The sequence below is a fragment of the Dioscorea cayenensis genome, chromosome 9 (assembly GCF_009730915.1).
Source record: "Dioscorea cayenensis subsp. rotundata cultivar TDr96_F1 chromosome 9, TDr96_F1_v2_PseudoChromosome.rev07_lg8_w22 25.fasta, whole genome shotgun sequence".
Classification (NCBI taxonomy): domain Eukaryota; kingdom Viridiplantae; phylum Streptophyta; class Magnoliopsida; order Dioscoreales; family Dioscoreaceae; genus Dioscorea; species Dioscorea cayenensis.
In genome coordinates, this window is record NC_052479.1 from 31,023,203 (window position 1) to 31,043,881 (window position 20,679).

General features: G+C 38.7%; 2 protein-coding genes and 1 pseudogene across 2 annotated transcripts; 2 read left to right on the forward strand and 1 right to left on the reverse strand.

Moving 5' to 3' along the window:
- Nucleotides 1–630: 630 nt before the first annotated feature.
- Nucleotides 631–2,787, reverse strand: LOC120269354. The gene has a single exon (XM_039276691.1). It carries the CDS (start codon nt 2,671–2,673, stop codon nt 745–747), a length of 1,929 nt encoding a protein of 642 aa, XP_039132625.1. The 5' UTR covers nt 2,674–2,787; the 3' UTR covers nt 631–744.
- Nucleotides 2,788–9,014: 6,227 nt separating this feature from the next.
- On the forward strand, nt 9,015–13,909 carry LOC120268692 (calmodulin-binding protein 60 D-like). The gene is given in 10 exon segments (XM_039275982.1): nt 9,015–9,108; nt 9,275–9,317; nt 9,884–9,959; nt 10,763–10,821; nt 11,149–11,636; nt 11,723–11,883; nt 11,963–12,166; nt 12,303–12,516; nt 12,866–12,959; nt 12,962–13,909. Coding segments are annotated over 10 exon segments (2,016 nt in total). The 3' UTR covers nt 13,545–13,909.
- A 46-nt stretch (nt 13,910–13,955) lies between these two features.
- The window catches only part of LOC120268693, a 14,947-nt pseudogene continuing 8,223 nt past the window's right edge, over nt 13,956–20,679 (forward strand).

A 20,679-nucleotide genomic window follows, 5' to 3' on the forward strand; every position in this document is an offset into this window, starting at 1 on the left:
CACTGGAGGTCATCATACAAGGCCTCACAAATTCAAATCCCAGATTTCATGCCTTAACCAATAGATAAGAGAACTTCAAAATCTAGAACGGCCAATAAAATTCAACTCAATTTTGGAGGGGACAATTTCATCATAATTCACCTTTCTTTATAAGATACAAAAAATTCTGATGCTAAAGATGTCACAGACTTAGCATTTTATGGGGTAGAATCAAAATGAATGTGAAATGGGAATTATATAAGGCAATGACAGGAAACCAACAAGCATTAACAAGTGTTCTATTATGTGTAAAGTTCTAATTACGAACATTTATGGCTATCAACCATGTTCAGGTTTTGCTAGATCAACAAAGCAATTTGAGTACCATACCATGAACTACAAACCAATAACATGATCTACATTCCATAAACGAAGAGATCACCCTCATACATGCAAAGGAATACACACAAAAGACAGCTGCATCTGAATCTTCATAGCAATATTAACTTCATATAGTTTGGAAAAACAGAAAAAAAAACTAGACCTTTTGGCAGGAAAATATCAAGTATTAACTCTATTCCACAAATCAAATGCTCAAAATACAAAACAAAGAATAATCCACATCAGCTGAAATTAACAGCAGCAACAATGAGAAGCATCAAAAGAAAACATTCATGTAAGATTTTATCAAATCCAATCTGAATTATGACAGTGGTAAAAAAAACTCATTTTTAAAGCATGCACACATAAAAATTAGTAAACCAATCAAATACATGTATAACTCCCGCTCTCATACCTATGGCTGACCTCATTAAACTGTGCAATACCTTCTGAAACAGGCCGCAAGCATATCCCAGATAATGTGGTAGAACCCTGTGCTGAGAACTTCACCATCCCAATAACTTCCAATTCACCTCCCTCTTCTGAATCCTGATCAACGGGCATTCTTGCTCGAAGCCTGCCTGCAAGGCCCTTCAAAGGCACATCAGGGACATGCCATCTTAGCTCCCTCGTTGCTCGATTAAGTACAGCTTTTGGTGTGACCTTTAACAGTGTTGGATCAACAGGCAGCTTAAGAATGAAAGTCACATTGTTCAGTGGCATCAGCAATGCTGGATTGGATGCATACTGAATCATCACGGAAAGCAAAGTCCCGATGTGCCGTTTAATAAGCCGAAGCCGCAGGGGCAGTGGACTGAACCTAGGTTGCAAACTATACTTCATGATCGGAATGGGCTCCTCCTTTGATGGTGTCCTAACGTGGAACATGCCGTTCTCTAGACTACTAACACAAGAGGTTTGCATGACAGCCCTCTGGATCCCAGAAGTATTCTCCAACCGGAACGAAAACTCTGTCTCCTTCCCCGCAGCTTGCTTAGGAGGCAATGTCCTCAAAAAGATGGTACCTTTGAGGCCTACTCGTGATAACAATGATTCCTGGAACTCAGCATTGATCTCTTCAGCAATGTACATCTCAGGACCAGTCATTGCTTGTGTCTTGCTCACCAATAGGTTCTCCAGAGGCGTTTTCTCATCTCCTTTGGAGGCAGTGGCGGGACTCGGGCTGGTAGCAAGGAGCTCGAGACCACCAAGCCCTGGCCCCTTGGGTGCCTTCTTTGTGGTGTTGACGAACTCTGAGGCATCGAGACCACCACCAAAGGCGTTGTCAAATCCTTCAAAAGCTTCAGAGAGGGAGGCCTCCTCATTGCCAAATTCAATCCCACCATACTCCCCTTCAAAACCTTCAACTCCAATGAAAGTAGGTTTCGTGGCAGCAGGTGGAGGAAGAGAACTGACCTCTAGGCCAGCAAGTGCTGCCGATGGATCAGAGACGAGAGAAACGCCATCCTTGCTCTTCTTGAAAGCTCCAACGAGGGCTTCTTCGGGTTTGTTGATCTTTTCACTTGCAGCGAAGGGATCTTTCGGTTGTTGATCTTCTGGAGTTTCCTCTGAGGGCTTTGAAGGATCATCAGTGGGGGGCGCAGCGGGGGGAAGAGATGCAGCGGCGGCCTCATCGCCAGCAGCGAGGGTTTCAGCCGGGAGCTCAAAGAAGACAGAGGAGAAAGTCTGGAGGGCTGCACGGCGCTCAAGTGACAGAGCCTCATGAGGTCCAGCCCAGGGATCGGCACCGCGGACGCGAGCTTCAGTATCAATAGCCGACGAGACGAGCTTGGCGATGTTATCGGAGTGCATGGACGAGAGGATGGCGGCGAGGCGGGCAGCGCCAACGCCACGGAGGACAATGTCAAGGGCCATGTAGACCTCGGGGTACTTCCGATGTAGCTTTTCAGCAGTGGCGTCGACGCCACGGCAGGCGGCGACGACGACGGCGACGGACTGATTAACAGCATCAACGCAAGAGAAGACGTCGGGAGTGTCCGGAGTGGTGACGCCGAGGACGTAGATGGAGTTCACGAGGCGGTAGACAACGAGATAACGAGACTCAACGCCGACGACGACTTGACCGGAAGAGGCAGCGAGGGGGTCATCGCCGAGGGCAGCGGAGGCAGGATCGAGGTCGTCCGACTTCGACCCAGCAGCGGCGGTGGAGGAGGAGGAGGAGGAGAAGGAGAGGCGGGTCTGACGGAAGGAGGAGAGGGCGGCAAGGGCGCGGGCGGGAGGGAACCACTCGCGGGTCTGGAGGAGGATGTTGGCGCCATTGGCGGGCTGGATGGCGAGAGCCAGGCACGCCATGGGAGGAGATCGGGAGCTAGGGTTTCGATCGGAGATCGGATCTAGGGTTTGGAGATCGGAGAAGCCATGAAGGAGACCTTAGATCTACGAATGGGGAGCTTCAGCTTCTTCTCTATTCTCGGGCGATGATTATCTCACATGAGTTATAATCACGAGGCAAATGAACGGATCGATGGGAATTCGGTATGTTTTGTACCGACTTTGAACTTATCTCGAGGCAATTTAATGGTCTGGAATAAAACTCATTAGAATTTCATTATCAAGATGTTTCTTTCTTCCCTTTTTTTTTTCTTATACAAATATATAACAAAGGGATTAAAATGAAGAAATTTAATTTAGTTTATTGGGGGAAAAATAAATATATTTTTAATTAAAATATAAATATTAACTGTGGCATAAGCTCATACTTAATTTTCTGCCTAATGTGTTTATGTTCTCAAAAAAATTGATTTGAAACTTAACTCATACAAAATAAGAGCAGATATATGTTGAAATTGTAATTCATGTGCATGCCCCTAGTACGTAACGGCATGTCCATATTTGGTTAACTTAGGATGTTTATGTTCTTGTCAAAAAAAAAAAAAAGGGAGTTTACCCATATTCTTGTAATATATGGTAGTTTGTCCACATTTCATTAAAAAAAAATATCATAGTAACATTTATATAAATGAGTATATTTATGAAAACAAAAATTTGAATAGAGTTGACACCAAATATGTATTGCAACTAACCATTGTAGTTGTCATAAATCTAAGAAGAAATAGTTTTGATGCCAAGCAAAGCCAACAAACTTTTAAAGGGAGCGGCAATGTCATGTAAGAAGGAGAAAAAGAGGTATTTGACAGTTGCTTCAAATAGTTGATAATCTTGTGATGGAAATATCCTTTCATGGATAGTCTTGATATACCAATTACCCCAATCGTTCATAGGTTCTACCCACTCATCATCATCTGGTTTAAAGTAAAATCTTCTCAATACTCTCTCTTCAAAGTCAGTGAACCGTGTCACTGGAGGTGGAACACCAACATTGTCCAAACAAATGCAGTTATATCTCTTAACAAGTTCACGAGCAAAACAACTCTTGCTCAAAACGTGCTCAAAAGACTCAACACGGTAATTACATCCACCATGATAACTAAGATTATTATTATTGGAAGACAAGTAGTGGAAGCCAAGATTAGAAAGAACACGGCGAGTGAAAGTCTCAGCAAAATCAGCAGCAGTTTCCGAAGGATTGTTCAGCATATATTTGAAGATAAATGGTGTTCTTCTTATTGTTCTCCCATCATGTTCTTGTATACCTTCATTGTACTCCTCCCAATTGGGATGGTATTGTACAGGTAGTATTTCCATGATGAAGCCCTGTAAAGTTTCAGCAATCTTATGGTACCAGTAAATATTTGAGATGATTTCCTTGAGTTTCATTCTGTTCCTGCTGTTGATGATGCTTCTAATGATGCTGTTGCTATTGTTATTGTTTATGGCAGCAGTTATTTCATCAACTGCTGCTTCTTCACTGCCCCAAACTAGCTTGGAAAGAGCATCAAAAAACTCCTTTCCCAAGATGGTAAAAATATCAAAAGCAACAAATGAGGAGATACCAAAGATGCCAATACAAGAGATGAAGAGGAGCCCTGAGACCATTTCACCCACAAATTTATTGATTTTATACATGTCCATGCTTTTAGCTATTCTCTTTGTTTTTTACTATTGAAGGAAGGCAAAGGGATAGATATGCTCTATTTATTACTATTACCATCATGTATGTACGTATATATATATATAGAATTATTTCACTTCCACTTTGACTAGGATTTTGTAAAGTATAATTTTGATAAGCTCGAAATTATTTTTAATAGGATTTTTTTTAAAAATTAAATAAGATATAATTTAAGTATGTTTATCTAGATCAACATTTGATTGATTGGATAAGATGGTTAAATTTTAGATGTTTATAAAATCTGATATATTATTGATTTTTTTTTATTTAACAATAGTCCTAAATGAATTAAGACCATTCAAATTCAAATTTTGAAACAATTGATGATCATGAATTTAATTTAGTTTATTTTAAGGATAATTTTATTAATTTATTTTTATAATCTCTATTTTTTTTTATTACAATATAAGTATATTTTTTAAAAAAAATTGGGTAAACTACTAATTTCATTAAAATAAAAGAAGATGTATGCATCATTTCCACTGTGAGTAGGATTTGTTAATTATGAAGTTTATGATGAGCTCAAAACTATTTTAGTAGTATTTATTTTTAAAATGAAGTGAACAAGCCACTGATTTTATTTAAAAGAAGGGATTTATTTTTTCCCCATATTTTTTATATTTAAATTTTTAAATTGAAGATTTTTTTATTTAAAAAATAAAAAAGGTCTCATGTGTCATACCTTGAGATTAATGTGATGGCATAAGCCATGAAACTAACTTTTATAATCAATGTTGAAGCACCTCAACCACCATACCGAGTGCACCACCAAAGAGGTTTATGTAATGATTATCAATTTTCTTAATATTATATAAAACTTATAATTTTCTCAACAACAAATTACACTATGCTAAGACTGTAATTTACTAATAAAATTTCCTTAAAGCTTTCAGCTTTCTAATTTCATAATCATTTTGGATAATAAGCTAACAATTTAAGATTAAGATTATCTTCTTCATTTCAAGACCAACGACCAAGTAATTTATTGGTAGCCGGATTTCTACTAGAATCCTTCACAAGTAGTGATAGTTCAAATTTTGGATGAGAACATATTTTTGAGAGTGTAAGTAGTGGTTGTGTGCGAGTAATTCAATGTCCATGTGTGCGTAGGCCCCGTCTTCACTTGCTCTGTCCAGACTTATGCACGTCTTGTCTTTCTTAGCGGCCTAGCAGCTCATCTTAGTAAAAACTTCCCTTTTTAGGCCATTTTTTTCTTCCGTGTTTCACAAAACCTTTGTGTGGTGGTATTATACCATTTGATCTGTTGTTCTTTTCTATATTTCCAGGCTGGTACTGTTTCTGTCAAAGTTCCTGAGGTTGAATTGGGAGCTTGTGAATGGCATATTAGGCAGCCTTATCACAACAAAGTGGAGGGGTTGACTACTAACTTAAGTCAAAGTAAGCTCTATGTTGTCATCTTAGATTGCTTGAACTGTATTGAGTTTAATAAATTTCTTTCATGTTATTGATTTTTAGAAAATAACTTATGTTAAAACATTTTAAGTTATATTACGATGATGCAACAATGTGTCAATTTCTAGGCATATTGAATGCCTAATCATTAAGATATTTGATGCTATTACCTTCAATATGTTACTCATTCACCAATATTAAAAAATATCACTGATTCTAGACTGTAAAATCAGAAATGTAAATAAATAAATAAACCAGAAAAACTCAATAGATACATTGTAGAAAATGAAAATACATGACTAAGTATCTTGAATGAACATTACTCTAAAAGTTCTTTTCAGAATTCCAACTAATAATCAACCAGCCAATTAAGTATAAACTCATCAACTAATGTCCTGTTTCTAATTTGCAAATAGAATGTCATGAAAAAAAAAAATATTTAAAACATGGACGGAGAATCCAAACTCTTCTCCGGATTAACACTTGCATTAACAAAGTGTATATCAAGTTTCAAGTACTCAAATTTCTCATTTGCAATGTAGTATCAAATTAAAAACCCTCCATTAATGAATAATTAGCACATCAATTAAACATAAAACTCCTATAAATCAATAAAACACATCAATATTTACTAGATTAATATAAGGAATATTCTGCAAATTATGAATTATAAAAAAGCCTAATTTGTTGACATTTCTCCATCATTCAACATCTAAATTCTGAAACCATAACCATAAATTCTTATAAACACTAAACCCCCAACAATGCATCCATAAAGAATCAATTATATATATATATGCATGAAATGTGCTTATTTACTCATACCTTAAAAATTATTCTTTTAATTTCACTTCCCGAGTTTATAAATTTCTTTCTTGGTCTCTCTCTCTCTTCACCCATGGAGAGGTCTAGACATTTGCCGATCTCGTTTCCAAATTTGCAAATTCGTTAGAGGATTGAAGGTTGGTGTTCAAAAAATCATCGTCAATGAGATTTATAATTCAGGTTATTATTATGATTATTATTATTTTTAATATATGTTTTTATTTCTATTTTTCCTTTCCTTTTATTATTTCATCACCATTTTAATAATTTAAATGAGTTTTTCTTTAATCGTTAGATAATCACGTGAGTTTTTTAAATTTTTTCTATAAATGTTCTTCTTTGTTTCTTTTATTTTTTTCTTTACGCTTTTCTTGATCTTCATATATATATATATATATATATAATGATTTTAAATTTTATGCGAGTTTTCTTAATAACTCATCGTGAGTTTTGTTATTTTTTTTTTACTTCTTTTAAAATTTATAATTTAAAAAAAGTTATATATATATATATATTGCAGGTTAAGTGCCGGCCAAAAAACACTTATTGGTTGTTTGGGTACTTATTATAGAGTATAACATTATGGTATAATATAGGTATTATGACATAAAAAAAATATTCCACCTAGAGAAAAAGATTTTTTCATTGTAAAAAGTTACCCTCTCTTTTTTGATCTATCCACCGGTCCATTGGTGGTCCGGCCAGCCTCCAGCGACCGGTCACTGGAGGGACCTGTGGTCCGATCGGCCTCCAGTGACTGACACTGGTCCACCGGGGGTCTGACCACCTGTCAGTCACGTGCAGTTTACATGCGGGCACACATTGCTCACAGGATCTCTCTGCCAAGTATGTGCGGTCGGGCACACATTGCTCGCACAGTCTTTATGCTAAACTTGTGGAGGCTTTATAAGGTTTGTATGACTTCTCCTAGGTCCAACACATCCTTTCAAACCTTCAAAATAAACTCAAGACTCTTCAAAACCCTTCAATATGTGTTAAAATGAGATGAACAATAATACAACAAGCAACACACTAAGAATTTTTTGTAGGAAAAACCTTTCCAATGGAAAGAAAAACCACAAGACTCCTTAGAATCATTTGAAATATATTTCACTATATCAATTATAATATGACAAGAGTACTCACTAGATACAACTAGAGGAGAAATGACAACAATGCGTCAACAATGAATCAACATTACATCAGCAAAAGAGTTTCATCAAGGTGACATATATATATATATATATATATTTTAAATCATAAGCTTGGAGCCTATTTATTACATCCAGTCCACCAAATGGGCTGGAGGCTTAAATCAAATTGGTATATAATTACAGTACTACTTAGTGAGTATAGTTTTGGATTTTCATACATGGGACTGACCTCTTACCTGTCAGGGGTATTTGAGTTTTGACCCATGTCTTACTTATAAGCTAAGCCAGACGGAACGACCTTGAGTGGAACTCCTCTTTGAGGGTTTCTGGGGTTGGGAGCCTCAGTAGCCCACGGAGCGGTAGGACATCTAATCTTTCATTTATAACTAGCTCAATTTTATTCGGAATGATAGGTCCACCTGCTGAGGAGAGGTATTTGCCATAAGTCCTACTTAATTTCTCCAGCTGGACTTGAGTCCCTTCAATATTGGACTCAACAATGAGAAACACTAGTCCTAATCAAATCCTCACTATTCTAATTCTATGTAAATATTCAAAAAAAACCCCAAAACTTTTCTCTATTTCAAAGTGTTTCAAAATTTTGATAACCAACACCCCAACACCAACCCAATCTAATTAACAATTTAATATGCCGGATGATGTTAGATGACTAAGATAAATAATAATATTAATTACAGATAAGCAAACTTACAAAGACCAACTACCAGGGAGGGTCAGCGCATCTCGATCCACGAAGCTACCCCCAACCCCCCACCGGGCCCCCACACTGTCTGACTTAAAATGCTAAGTGAACATTAATTATAGATAAACAAACTTACAAAGACCGACAAGCAGTGAACTTTTATAAAGCCGTTAAGTATGTTCATTCGCTCCATCACCTGAGCTGGTTATAGTAATTGGTCTTGCTTCATAGCAAGCAAGGTCATGGAGGAAACTGCCACAGAAATTAGTCGGCTTAAATCGACTGTTGGAAAACTACAGATGCAGGTAACTATTAGAATTAAGTGTACTACTATCATAGTGTTTTTTCCATCAATAGATATGATATGCTAATCTGGTAAAAAAAGTGTTCTTTTGACATGAAATTGAGGAAGTTACTTGTAATTTAATTCTGGATGTTGGATTTGAAATCTTTGGTTTACATAATGAATTTTTGTAGGTTTCGGAGATGGAGCGAAGGATTGGGTTTTTTGGAGCGGTCTGGGACGATGGGGCGGGAGAAGCGGGGTCTTGAGCTTTCTGCTGAAGGGGAGGAACATGGTTCCAATGCTAAGCGCCAGAAGGCCCCCTGCTCTTGCGAGGGTATATTGATGAATTGATTTAAAAGATGACAGTTTGGAGTTGTGAGGTTTGTTATGTTGATGAATTTACTTTGGTGGTTTTGTGTTATTGATTGTTCTATTATGTGCTGTTGCTTTAATTTTGGAGAATGATCTGAAAAAGAGATATTTTTTTAAGATTTGAGTAGATGATGAAGGGGTTAGTGATGTTTCTGCTGGGGTTCATGATCTGTAAGTCAAGGCTTAGGTTGGAGAAATGTAGATTGGTGTTCTGCACTTGTTTCAAGTCTAGTTTTCACGTGTTGTTAGGGTTTGAGCAAGATCTCCTTTTGCCCTGTCTCTCATGGAGTGTTTATGCGATAAAGTTGACATGTGTTATGGTTGAGTATACTTCTGTGCGGTAGATGATGAACTCAGAGATTGTGAGGTTCTTGTTTGCTTGAGTTCAAGGTTGGATTGGATTTTTGGAGTTGAGGAGTGTAGATAAATGGCGAGTACTTGTTGCAATTTGCAAATCCAGTCTTCATGTGTGGTTGGAGAAAAGTTTGATGTGTGCTACGTTGCTGTCTCATATCTTTTGATGTTATGTATTTTGTCATCGGTAACTAAGATGGTTTGATTTCCTTTGCTTTATTTATTTTTCTTGTATCCTCTTGTTTGTATGAATTTTGCTTGAACTTTTACTCTCTTTTTTTGTTGTCTGAATTAAAATTGCTAGCTCATGCTTTTCTTATCAAACAATAATTTCAGACCTTTTCTTCTGCTTCTGTAATATTAAGAGTATATATTTTTTGTAGTGTGATCGTGGAAACGCTCAAGGTGGATAGTTTGCAAAAGCCTTGTTCATCATTGGAGCCTGTTTTTCGTAGAGTTGTAAGACACTGGCATTTTTCTTTTTTCCTCTTTTCAAGCCATGATTTTGATCCATTCAAGATTAATTATTTTCAATTTATGATATCTCCTTTTCTTTATTTATTGTTATAAGCTTTATGGTCCATGGTGTAGTTTACCTCATTATTAGGTTACGTAACTGAATTTTCGATTTAGTTTGGTGATTTGGAGAGGGGAAACTTGTCATTTTGGAACTTCTATCCCCCTTTGAAGGAAGAAAAATTGGTTATATTTAATTTACATATCTGTAATATTTTTCAGTATCTTCCAACTTGTGTGAGCTAATTTTGGGCATCAAAGGCTCAAAGAATAATTTAATGTACTATAAGATTAAGAAACACCAAGTTAAATCATGCATTTGGTGTATCTGCTGCCTGTAGATCCCTTCAGCTTTTTGCTATTGAAAATGTTTTGATCTGCTGAAAGTTTTTCATTCTATAGTTATCATGCTTCTGTGTCAATTGGCTTGCTCAATTTGCAATCTTGAGCCCCAGGTTCAAGATGACGAATGAGGGTTGAGGACATTTTCATTTTGGCCATCTATAACTTGAGAAAAACTTCTTTTATGATCTAATGCTTTTCTTCTTGACCTTGTCTTTTATGTCCTCCTAAAATGGTTGTCTTCCATTGTATTAAATAATATATTATAATATTGTGACCTGAAGCTTAAAATATATATTATGATGGCTAGTGCATTTTCATGTCATATGTTCATGTATTTTTTTTTCCTCAGAATATCTAGTTTCTGGCTGATATTTCTTTATTATTAAATTGTGTTTAAATAGGCGAGTGAAGAAGTGGAGCGTGCTTTAGCGAAGTTGGGGTCTGCCAGGCTTGGTACCAGGTGTGACTTGTGGAAACTATCGACTTAATCGATAAGACTCTGAAGTTATGATCTGGAAATTATTTTGCAGGCTGATTCTTGCATTTTGTTAGAAAAAACTGATGCATGTCAGGATTTTGGTAGATCCATGAACCAGTATAAGTTATGAAGCCTGAATTTATTTACTGAAAGCATCTTGAGATATTTTCTGAGGTGTTATAGCTTTAAATTTTTGCCAGTGATCTCGAAGACTATCTTGGTTTTACTATTCTCTATCATTTCATTCTGACCTTAAATATTTCATTTGTGATTATATATCTGTGATTACTCTGACCTTAAAAAATGCAGGTCTTCTCCTAAACGAATTGAAGGACCAGATGGAAGAAATCTGCAACTCCATTTCCATTCAAGGTTGTCGCTGCCACTTTTCACAGGAGGGAAAGTAGAGGGGGAGCAAGGAGCTGCTATTCATGTTGTGTTACTAGATGCGAACACTGGTCATGTCGTAACATCAGGACCTGAATCATCTGCAAAACTAAATGTTGTAGTTCTTGAAGGTGATTTTAACAATGAAGATGACTGGACAGATGAAGACTTTGAAAGTCATGTAGTCAAAGAACGTGAAGGAAAAGGGCCTCTTTTAACTGGGGATTTGCAGGTATCCTTGAAAGAAGGTGTGGGGACGCTTGGGGAACTAACATTTACTGACAATTCAAGCTGGAAACAAAGTAGGAAGTTCAGACTTGGTTTGAAAATCGCTTCAGGCTTCTGTGAGGGAATTCGTATCCGCGAAGCAAAGACAGAACCCTTCGCAGTTAAGGATCACAGAAGCGAATGTAGGTCTGCTGGGAATTTAAGTTATATTGGTCTTCATTTTTTTAAACTCCTTGTTTGTCTCATCCTTAATTTTCATGTTGTACAGTGAACAAGAAACACTATCCTCCTGTTTTGAAGGATGATGTCTGGAGACTGGAAAAGATTGGCAAGGATGGCTCGTTCCACAAAAGGTTAAATAAGGCAGGAATTTATACAGTAGAAGATTTTCTACGTCTCGTTGTGAGAGATTCACAAAAATTGCGGAATGTAAGGAAATAACTTGGAATTCAGTTTATGCAAACAGATACTAAGCTGGAAAATTAATTGTTATTTTACATGATTGTAGATCCTGGGAAGTGGCATGTCAAATAAGATGTGGAAGAGCTTAGTGGGGCATGCAAAGACTTGCGTCCTAAGTGGGAAGTATTATGTATACTATTCTGATGATACAAGGAATTTTGGTGCTATATTCAATAATATCTATGAATTTGTTGGGTTAATTGCTGGTGGGCAATATTATTTAGCCGAAAGCCTCGGTGACTGCCAGAAGGTCAGGTTTTTTTTGCTTATTTTTCTTTTGTTTTGCTTGCTATTTGACACGGCAAACAGCTGCTGATGAAGTCACTGTTAGTAGCTTTTAATTATTGACTGTTTGAGTTTTACTCAAAATATTTTTATGTTTGTAGGTGTTTGTCGATACTTTAGTAAAGAAGGCATATGACAATTGGATGAATGTTATAGAATATGATGGGAAGGCCCTTCTAAATTTCACACGGAATGAAGTTCCATCTGCCCAGGCAAATTATTCCGCTTCCTATGATCAACAACATGTTTCTCAAGCCAGCCTGTCAGTTTCTGTTCCTTCTGATCAATCTTTAATTGATACAGGAGTGACCGTGGGTAAGGACTTTATATGGTTATATAATATGTGTAGAAATTAGAGCTATCCAGCACTATGTTCATGTGAAATGTTAATTGCTATACCAGTTTAGTATGACCAATGTAATGGATAGTCATACAGATGGGATTATCATATGCATCTTGCCGTCGGTATGGATATTGATCACACCAATGCACCCTGACCATTTAGCGATAAAAACTGAATATGAATTTTTTTTAGTTACAATTGCCTATGTTGTTGACCTTTGTTTTACATTTGTTGCTCTGCTTATCTTCATGAAGTTTGTGTATGTATATACCAATTATGAAATGGTATAGACTGCGGACTAAACCTGGTCTCTGTGAACAGGGGTTGTCATCTCAAGTAGCTATGGTGGAAATCAATCAGGCCAATGTTCCACTCAAACTGAGCATGTGGCGCCCAATGCTCAGTTACAGTATGAAGCAGTTCATGTAATTCACAAAATCAGTTCATCGATTCTTCTCAGCAGGCCCAAATCACAAGAAATGATAGTACCGGCTTGGTATTGGTCCCCTCGCAACAACCTAGCTTGGGTTTCCAATCCATGAGTCAGGCCTTACAGCCATCTAACCTCAATTCATATGATGACAGTACCACCCATCAAAGAGATCTCTCTGATGAAGATATACACATGATAACTCACAAACTGCTAGGGAATGAAGATGACCGGACCACCCATCAAAGAGAAATCCGAGTTGATGATTTCTTCACTGAGGAAGAAATTTCCATGAGAAGCCACAAACTGCTAGAGAATGAAGATACGCAGCATTTGCTCCGTGTCCACAGCATGGGTGGTACTGCTCACTTGGCAGAAGATGGATTTAGTTTTTCCCTCATTCATGCCATCACCATCCCCCTAACTATAACATTGACGAGGATCTCAAACCACATATCAGGCAAAGTTGTCGTGGGATGGCTTAAAATTAAGGCTGCTATGAGATGGGGAATATTTATTCGAAAGAAAGCTGCTGAGAGAAGAGCTCAGCTTGTTGAGCTCGAGGAATGAGAATCTCAACCTTACAAGTGTTAGAATTCATGGTAGCAGTTGCCAATCTCAGATGACCTTTGTGACAACTCGAGGATGGTTAGTGATCACAAAATTCTAACGTTTAGTGTCGCAACAAGGGATCCACTTGTACCATTTATCTCTACAGCAAGCCGTCCTTCCGTGTTCACTGCTAATGTTTAGTAAGTTTGATGATTACCGATCATTCTGTCACCGCAAACTATGCACATGAGCTGGAACAAACTCGAACTCTTTGGTAAAACACAATTGCTTGGCCATTGATCATCGTAGTTTTAATGCTGCCACAAGTCCATGAACTGCTTTGTTAGTAGTCAACCAGAAGAAGACTTGATGATGCTTTGCTTGTTTTTTTGCCCTCTTTGTCTTATGAATAGAGAACACTTTTTGGGCATGCTTGTATGTAATCTGTTGTGTTTGTTTTAATTTTAAAAACTGTTAAAATGGCTTTACTTGATTTAGGCAGTTCTGATATGTGTTTATGTAAAATGTTCAGCTTGTGTTTGTTAATATGCAGCTAGTGTTTGCGGTTTCAAATTGTGTCCTTGTACTTTTTTTAATGTACTTGCTTAATGTAATTACTTTGGTTAGAAGTGTCCAATAAATAAATAAATAAAATTAATTAAATAAATGAAATGTCTTGTGATATTTATTTATATATTTTAATAAAATGGACAAATCATGTGAGGCAGTGTAGGAAGAGAAGTTAATACTTTAATTCACTTATGCTTTTTACCTCGATCCCGTGTTAATAAATCAAAAGCGTCGTTGGTTTATTAGTTAAATGCATTTGTACCAAAAAAAGAAAAATGTTTTTTTGTTATTTGTCATTCATGATGAGAAAAAAAGAAGTATTTGTTGCTTTCCTACTTTTTTTATTAGTTAAATGCATTTGTACCAAAAAAGAAAAATGTTTTTTTGTTATATCAGGTATGTGAATTAGATGTTTGTTGTATTAGGTTATGTACAATTGGGAGTTTGTATCTTGTTTTCTTACACCTAACAACAGTAAGTTTTTTCTGTAGCACTGCCCCTTGTGAAAGAGTTGCCTGCTTTGTATTTATCTTTCACTGTCTTGTTGATAAGCTAAATATCTCTAGGAATAACTGAAATCTGTATTGCAGATGATTACTGTTGGAGGTGATGCAGAACTAGAACTTGTTGATTATTTGGATCCTTTATCTGAGGGTGTGGTTTTCAGTGTCAGACCTCCAAAGAAGAGCTGGAAGAATATTGCCAACCTATCTGGTGGAGAGAAGGTAAACTTTTTTTTTTTATACTAGAATTTAGTGTATTTCCTCATTCTGTCATCACCAAACCTTGTTGCTATGTGCTGCACTTCTTGTGGATATAGATATGATGGCTGACATTGTATATCTCCAAGATTAGTTGTATTCTATTGCTTACAATTTCTATGATGCATGTTTGCCCTAAGGACTTAGGATGATCCTGAAAAATTTTTACTTTTATTATTATTATTATTAGGGAAAATTACTGTTCACCCCTCGTGATTTTCAAAACTTCCCAAAAACCCCTCCAACTTTTTTGACACCCTCGGACATACTCGTTATATTTTACATTCCTTTTTAACCCCCTACGGTAAGTTGAAGTGGGTCCACGATATGAAATTCCTTTTTGCCCTTTGCAAAAAGGTGGAAAAATGAGCCTAATCATAACTTTTCTTTATGCATAGTTTTTCAATCTTTCCCTGCTTTGCTTTTTTTCTCAAACAAAGTTTTAGAAGACTCATATGTTGTTTCTTCTTGTTCTTGTTCTTGTTCTTCTTCTTCTTCTTCTTTTTCTTCTTCTCATTTGGTGTATTCAATTTTAGCTCTTCCGATTAAATTATGGAGAGTTTTTTTGTGCTATTGCTAGATACAGACGGGGAGGGGACGAATGCTAATGTTCACTGCGACTGACTTGGGAATCGAGTGTTAGTCGAAATATGTGAGCGATGGGGTCTCGATATTTCCCGATGTCGATGCTAATGTTCACGTTTAAGATTTATGTTTATCGTTTAAATATTTTTGTGTCTCTGCTTAAATATTGATCGTGTTCGTTTAAACTAAAAGTGTTGGCGAGGGAATTGGAATCTGGCGGTAGCTTCTTCCCACATCATGGCGAGCCCGAGGGTGTGGCATGCCTTCCTTCCTCATCCGATCAGTGAAGTGTTGTCGTTGGATATTGACATGATGTTTTGAAGGCGTTGAACATTTCGAGACGCACTTAGGAATTTTGCAATCAAAAGGAATTTTTGACTTCAAATTCTGAAGAACGAGAAAACACGGGTGATCGTGGAAGGAAGCTTCGACTTCAAAAATGGCGTATAAAGGAAGCTATATTCCCCATACCCGGACAATGACGAGCCGATGGATGAAAAATCGCGAACTCGCGTTTGCGAGCACGCGACGAAAGGCAACTCGGGTGTCCTGAGCGAAAGAGGATCGAGTCGTGAGCGTCCCGAGGTCCGCAAGTTGCGTTAGTAGCCATTGCCGCGTTCGAGTCACAATCGCAGATCGTGGAATGAATCTGTGCACGACTAGGCATTGTGTATATACTTCTTATTATTGTTTAAATATTGAACTTTATATTTAAATATATCTCTTACGTTTTAAATATTTTATTCTCTGTTTAACTGTTATTTTTATCGTTTAAAATAAATTTGTATCCGCTTAAAATGTACAACGGGATGGTGCTAGCGGTTCCCCAAGCGTAATTAATACACGCTCGGTTCCCCAAGCGTTTCCACTCCCGTCGCACATAAAAATCGGAACATTACATGTACATTTACATTGACATTGACAAAATTTGTCATGTTTTTCTGAAAAAATGAATTGAATTTAAACTGGTTTACATTTGAAACTATTACACCTATACAATGACTATGACCCCGCTTGCGTACACTCCCCTCTGGTTCGTTTTACACAGTAAAACGGAGTTTAAACAATTACATTGATATTTACACAATGAACTATATACTTAAACACTGAAAGTGTATGTTAAACAATGAATCTGGATTATTAAAGAAAGAATCGTGTATACAAATATAGAAAGAATGACTAAGAACCCGCTTCGAAGACTCCCCTCCGGGTCGTGATGCCATTGCCCTCCCTCCCTAAGTATGCGGAAACATACCTTAATCGCAGATAAAGGGACGTCGATCTGCGGTACCGTAGCTTCTCACCGGTGAGTAGCGCTCGATAAACCGCAGCGACATAGGCAGCTGCGATCGACACTTCCTTTTTCTCGCTGGGGCTTCGATGTATCGTGAACAAGCGGGTACTGCTGATCGCCGACTCGCCCTAACTCCATGTCGATACTGGATGTCGAATAGGTTCCATTTGTTGAGATATACAAGTTCATATTAGAATGCCGATTATTTACGAACACTATTACACAAACACAAATTATTAAAGCACTTACCATTTCTAGCGCGTTTTTATCGTATTCTTCGCTTTGGCATGAAGAATAATGCTCATATTCTTGTTTTTCATTGTCAAGGGCGAGCGACATGGAAGTGGCCACTCATAATTATCGGGAGGATGACGATGTCCACTTCATGCAAGTTGCGTGCGGCATCTCCAATCATAGCCATCGTGGATTCATGTGCGTCGTCGCCCTGCTTTGACATGAACAAGGCCAGTGGCCGTGTGATGGAGGCGCCTCTTATAACGATATGGCACTACGCTCATCGTCTTTTGCAAGATACATACTGAATCGTCCATCACATGCATGCGTGACCATCTCCTTCCCTCGAGCGGTCGAATAGATTGGCCCGTGTGGTCTTGACGAGTCGTTCTTCCACACGACAGTCTTTGTGGTTGAGCGGAACAAAGACATGTAAACAATGTTGTAAGTATAAAATTAAAGCGTTAAAAGTATAAACTTTAAATTCTATATTGAATGGTTAAGCAGTAGCAGTAATATTTAAAGGGTATCACTTATAAGTTAAATGTTATCCAGTAAATTTTTAAAGCGTTAACGCTCCTACTTAAATGGTAACTAAAAAGCAGTTTTAAACAATATCATAAAAAAACTTCAAACTTACTTGTCCATAGGGCGGTTGAGGAAGATCCTTATCAACTCACCTTTCAGTACTTATTGAGGCGGGATTGGCAGCGTATTTTTTTCTTGAATGAAGACTTTCCAAGTTCTTCTACTTTTTATTGGCTTCCTTTAATGGGGGCACGAGCCAGCGATCAGCGGGAGACACTTCTTTACATGCTTCTTGTTCTTGTGGGATTGTATGCGCCTCGATGCGGCACGGTCGACCGTTGGTTCCACCGTGAATTCCCACTTCGTTGAGGATAGACTCAACGACCTTCTCAACCGTGAGTTCCACGGCAGTGACATCAATGGGAGACCTAGCGTTGTGCGGTTGTTCTTCTTCATGGATTGTGTCCATCTTTGATGCCGCATGTTTGTCACGCGCCGGTTCCACCGTGATGCATGATGTCGTCGACAACGAGTCGACGATCTTTTTCCACCGCGGCAAACTCGGCGCCATCTTCGATCTCCTCCACCGTGATGGGCATGTCATCAGCGTTAACAACATCGACCGCCCGATGGATGCTGCTGCCCGATGAGTGCTTGCTATTATTTCATCGTCGGTAAACGCGGGTGGAGACGGAGGCATTATTGTTTTTCCTCTTTTTGCAAGCTTCTTGAATGAGGCCGTCTTTGAAGGGCCACCCGATGATGTCCTCGTCGTCGAACTCCGACGAGCGTATCCGTCCCGGGTGCTTCATTTTGTTTGAAGGGAAGGCGCGATCGATTGTGATCGTGACCGGCCTTCAATGCCTCCACCCGGCGACAAGCCGAGGGAACTTCGGTCATCAAAAATCAGCGAAGCTCGCATGAGAGTTGCGGTGACATCCTCGCCTAGTGCCTGGCGGAGGCGCCACGTTGGGAGGGCTGACACGGTCGGGGGAAGCCCGCGGTCGGGCGGGGTGGGGAGGGCTTCTCGGCCTCGGCGAATGCGTTTTGACGCAGGCGGGAGAGCGGCGTCCGGTAGCGCGAGGAAGAGGTTGCCCTCTCATCTTGCCTTTGAGCAAGCGGTTCGGGAGCAATAGCATCCGACCGAAGCGGTTGGCCGAACAAATACTTCTTCACGACGTTCAGGAACCATTTCGGGAAACTAGCATGTGTAAAAGCAAACAATCTTAAGCGAAATTATTTAGTTTAAACAATTAAAACTATATTTACATATGTAACTTCAGTATATTTAAAGCGTTATAACCTATTGTGTTAAAGCGATGAAACAAACAAATTAAACATTAAACTAAAAGTTTAAAGCGGTAGTTGAACAAAGTTAAGCGGTAAGTTATAATTTTTAAGCGATAGATGAATAAAGTTAAGCGGTAAATGATATGGTTAAGCGTTAACGTCTACGATTAAACAAAAATATTTTTTTGAATTATTACCTCTTTTCCTTCGAGAGATGACAAACTCGTCTCTATCGTCAGCTTACTTCAGGTAAGTATTTTTCACGTAGCACGACATCCTTGGGATCTTGCAAAAAGCGGACTTTCTTTCCGGTTCCGGTCGACTCAGTAAAACCCGGATGTTAAGCGCTCACGTGCGACCCTTAACATACCCGGTGTTGGTCTTCTTCCCAGCGCATCTAGATTGCACTCGGGTAGCGGCTTGTGGTATGTCCTCCATAAGCCGCACGTGCGTCGCTTGCGCCCGTGCGTGGCGCCCCATTCCCGGGTAGATCATCGACATAATCAGCGATCCGATTAGGAACCGAGCGGGGAGGTATTTGGGAAGAGGATTGTACCCGGGAGGTACACCATCGATGGTTTGGCAAAATTCTCCTCTTCCCCTCCGTCCAGCGAGTTCTTTGAAGAGTGCTCTGATGGAGTCTCTGTGTCTCGTCGTCTTGATAAATATCTCTCTTGAAAGTGGCCAGTGTTTTTCTTCTTACGAAACACGTCGCCTCCCCATCCCATAGCTGAGGCGAGAAACGATTGCCACATCTTGGTGCGAAAGTCGGCATGCTTTCCCGATCCACGAATTTATTGGTGCGGTTATCGTATCTACTGTAGAGTCAAGAAGGGCCCGCTCTTGGTATCTGACTTCAACTCGATGAAATCTCGTGAGCGGTGTCCTTCGGATGATCTCCCGATGTCGAGGATCATGTGAACTTTCAGATTCGACCCACGGTCTCCACTACGGGTGTCAAGTAGCATCGCCCGTTAACTAGATTGACCGCCGTAATCACAAGCTGCGACAATAATAGCACATTGTTAAGCGGAAATGTAATTTGTTAAGCGGTAAACACTCGGTTCTTAAACACGATATCATTTTTTTAAGCGATGGCGTATACTATTAAGCAGAGATACAAATAATTAAGCGGAGACGAACTAACTAAAGCGGTGAAAGCTCGTTGTTTTAAGCGGAGACCTCATTTTTTTACAAGCGCAACCATATCAAGCTGAGCGGAGTAGCGTAGATTATAAACATTACACAAAAGCACAACAATCGGAAAACCATTTTCGATCAGTATACATAGAGCGAAAATGTAAAACAAAACAAAAAAACCCTAGCCGAGACATCTCCCTGAGACTAACAAAACCCCGACCCGATTAATCCCCAGAAAGCTTGATGTCTTCCAACAAAAACAAAATCACAAACCAAAAACCGAAAAAAATGTCTCTTCATATGAGAATAGTTAACAAAAAAACCATAATGAATACCTTAGAGCGCAAAGTGACGAAATGCTAGAATACTTGCAGGGACTTCTTCTTGAGGCAGCGGTGGAAAGAGAAGAGTGCTGAGTGGGAAGAAGAAGCTGGAGGCAGGAGTTAGTGAGTCGCTGAGTTGAGAGAGACAAGCAGTTTGTAATGCCTAAGAAAAACCCACCCACTTCCTCTCACACGCATGAAATGGAGTGCGATCCCACGACTTCCCAGTACTGAGGCATTTTCGTCCATAAAATTTTAAATACACTCCGTTTAATGCCATTACGTACTTTGGGGGTTTCAAAAATCATGGAGTTGAAAAGGAAGGGGTTTTTGGGTATTCCGAAACTATGGGGGTTTGTTTGGCAATTTGGCAAAGTTGTAGGGTTTTTTTGGCAATTTCCACTTATTATTATTATTATTATTATTAT

What these genes read in the sequence shown, in the direction of transcription:
- LOC120269354 (XM_039276691.1), bottom strand. Translation starts at nt 2,673, where the DNA reads ATGGCGTGCCTGGCTCTCGCCATCCAGCCCGCCAATGGCGCCAACATC.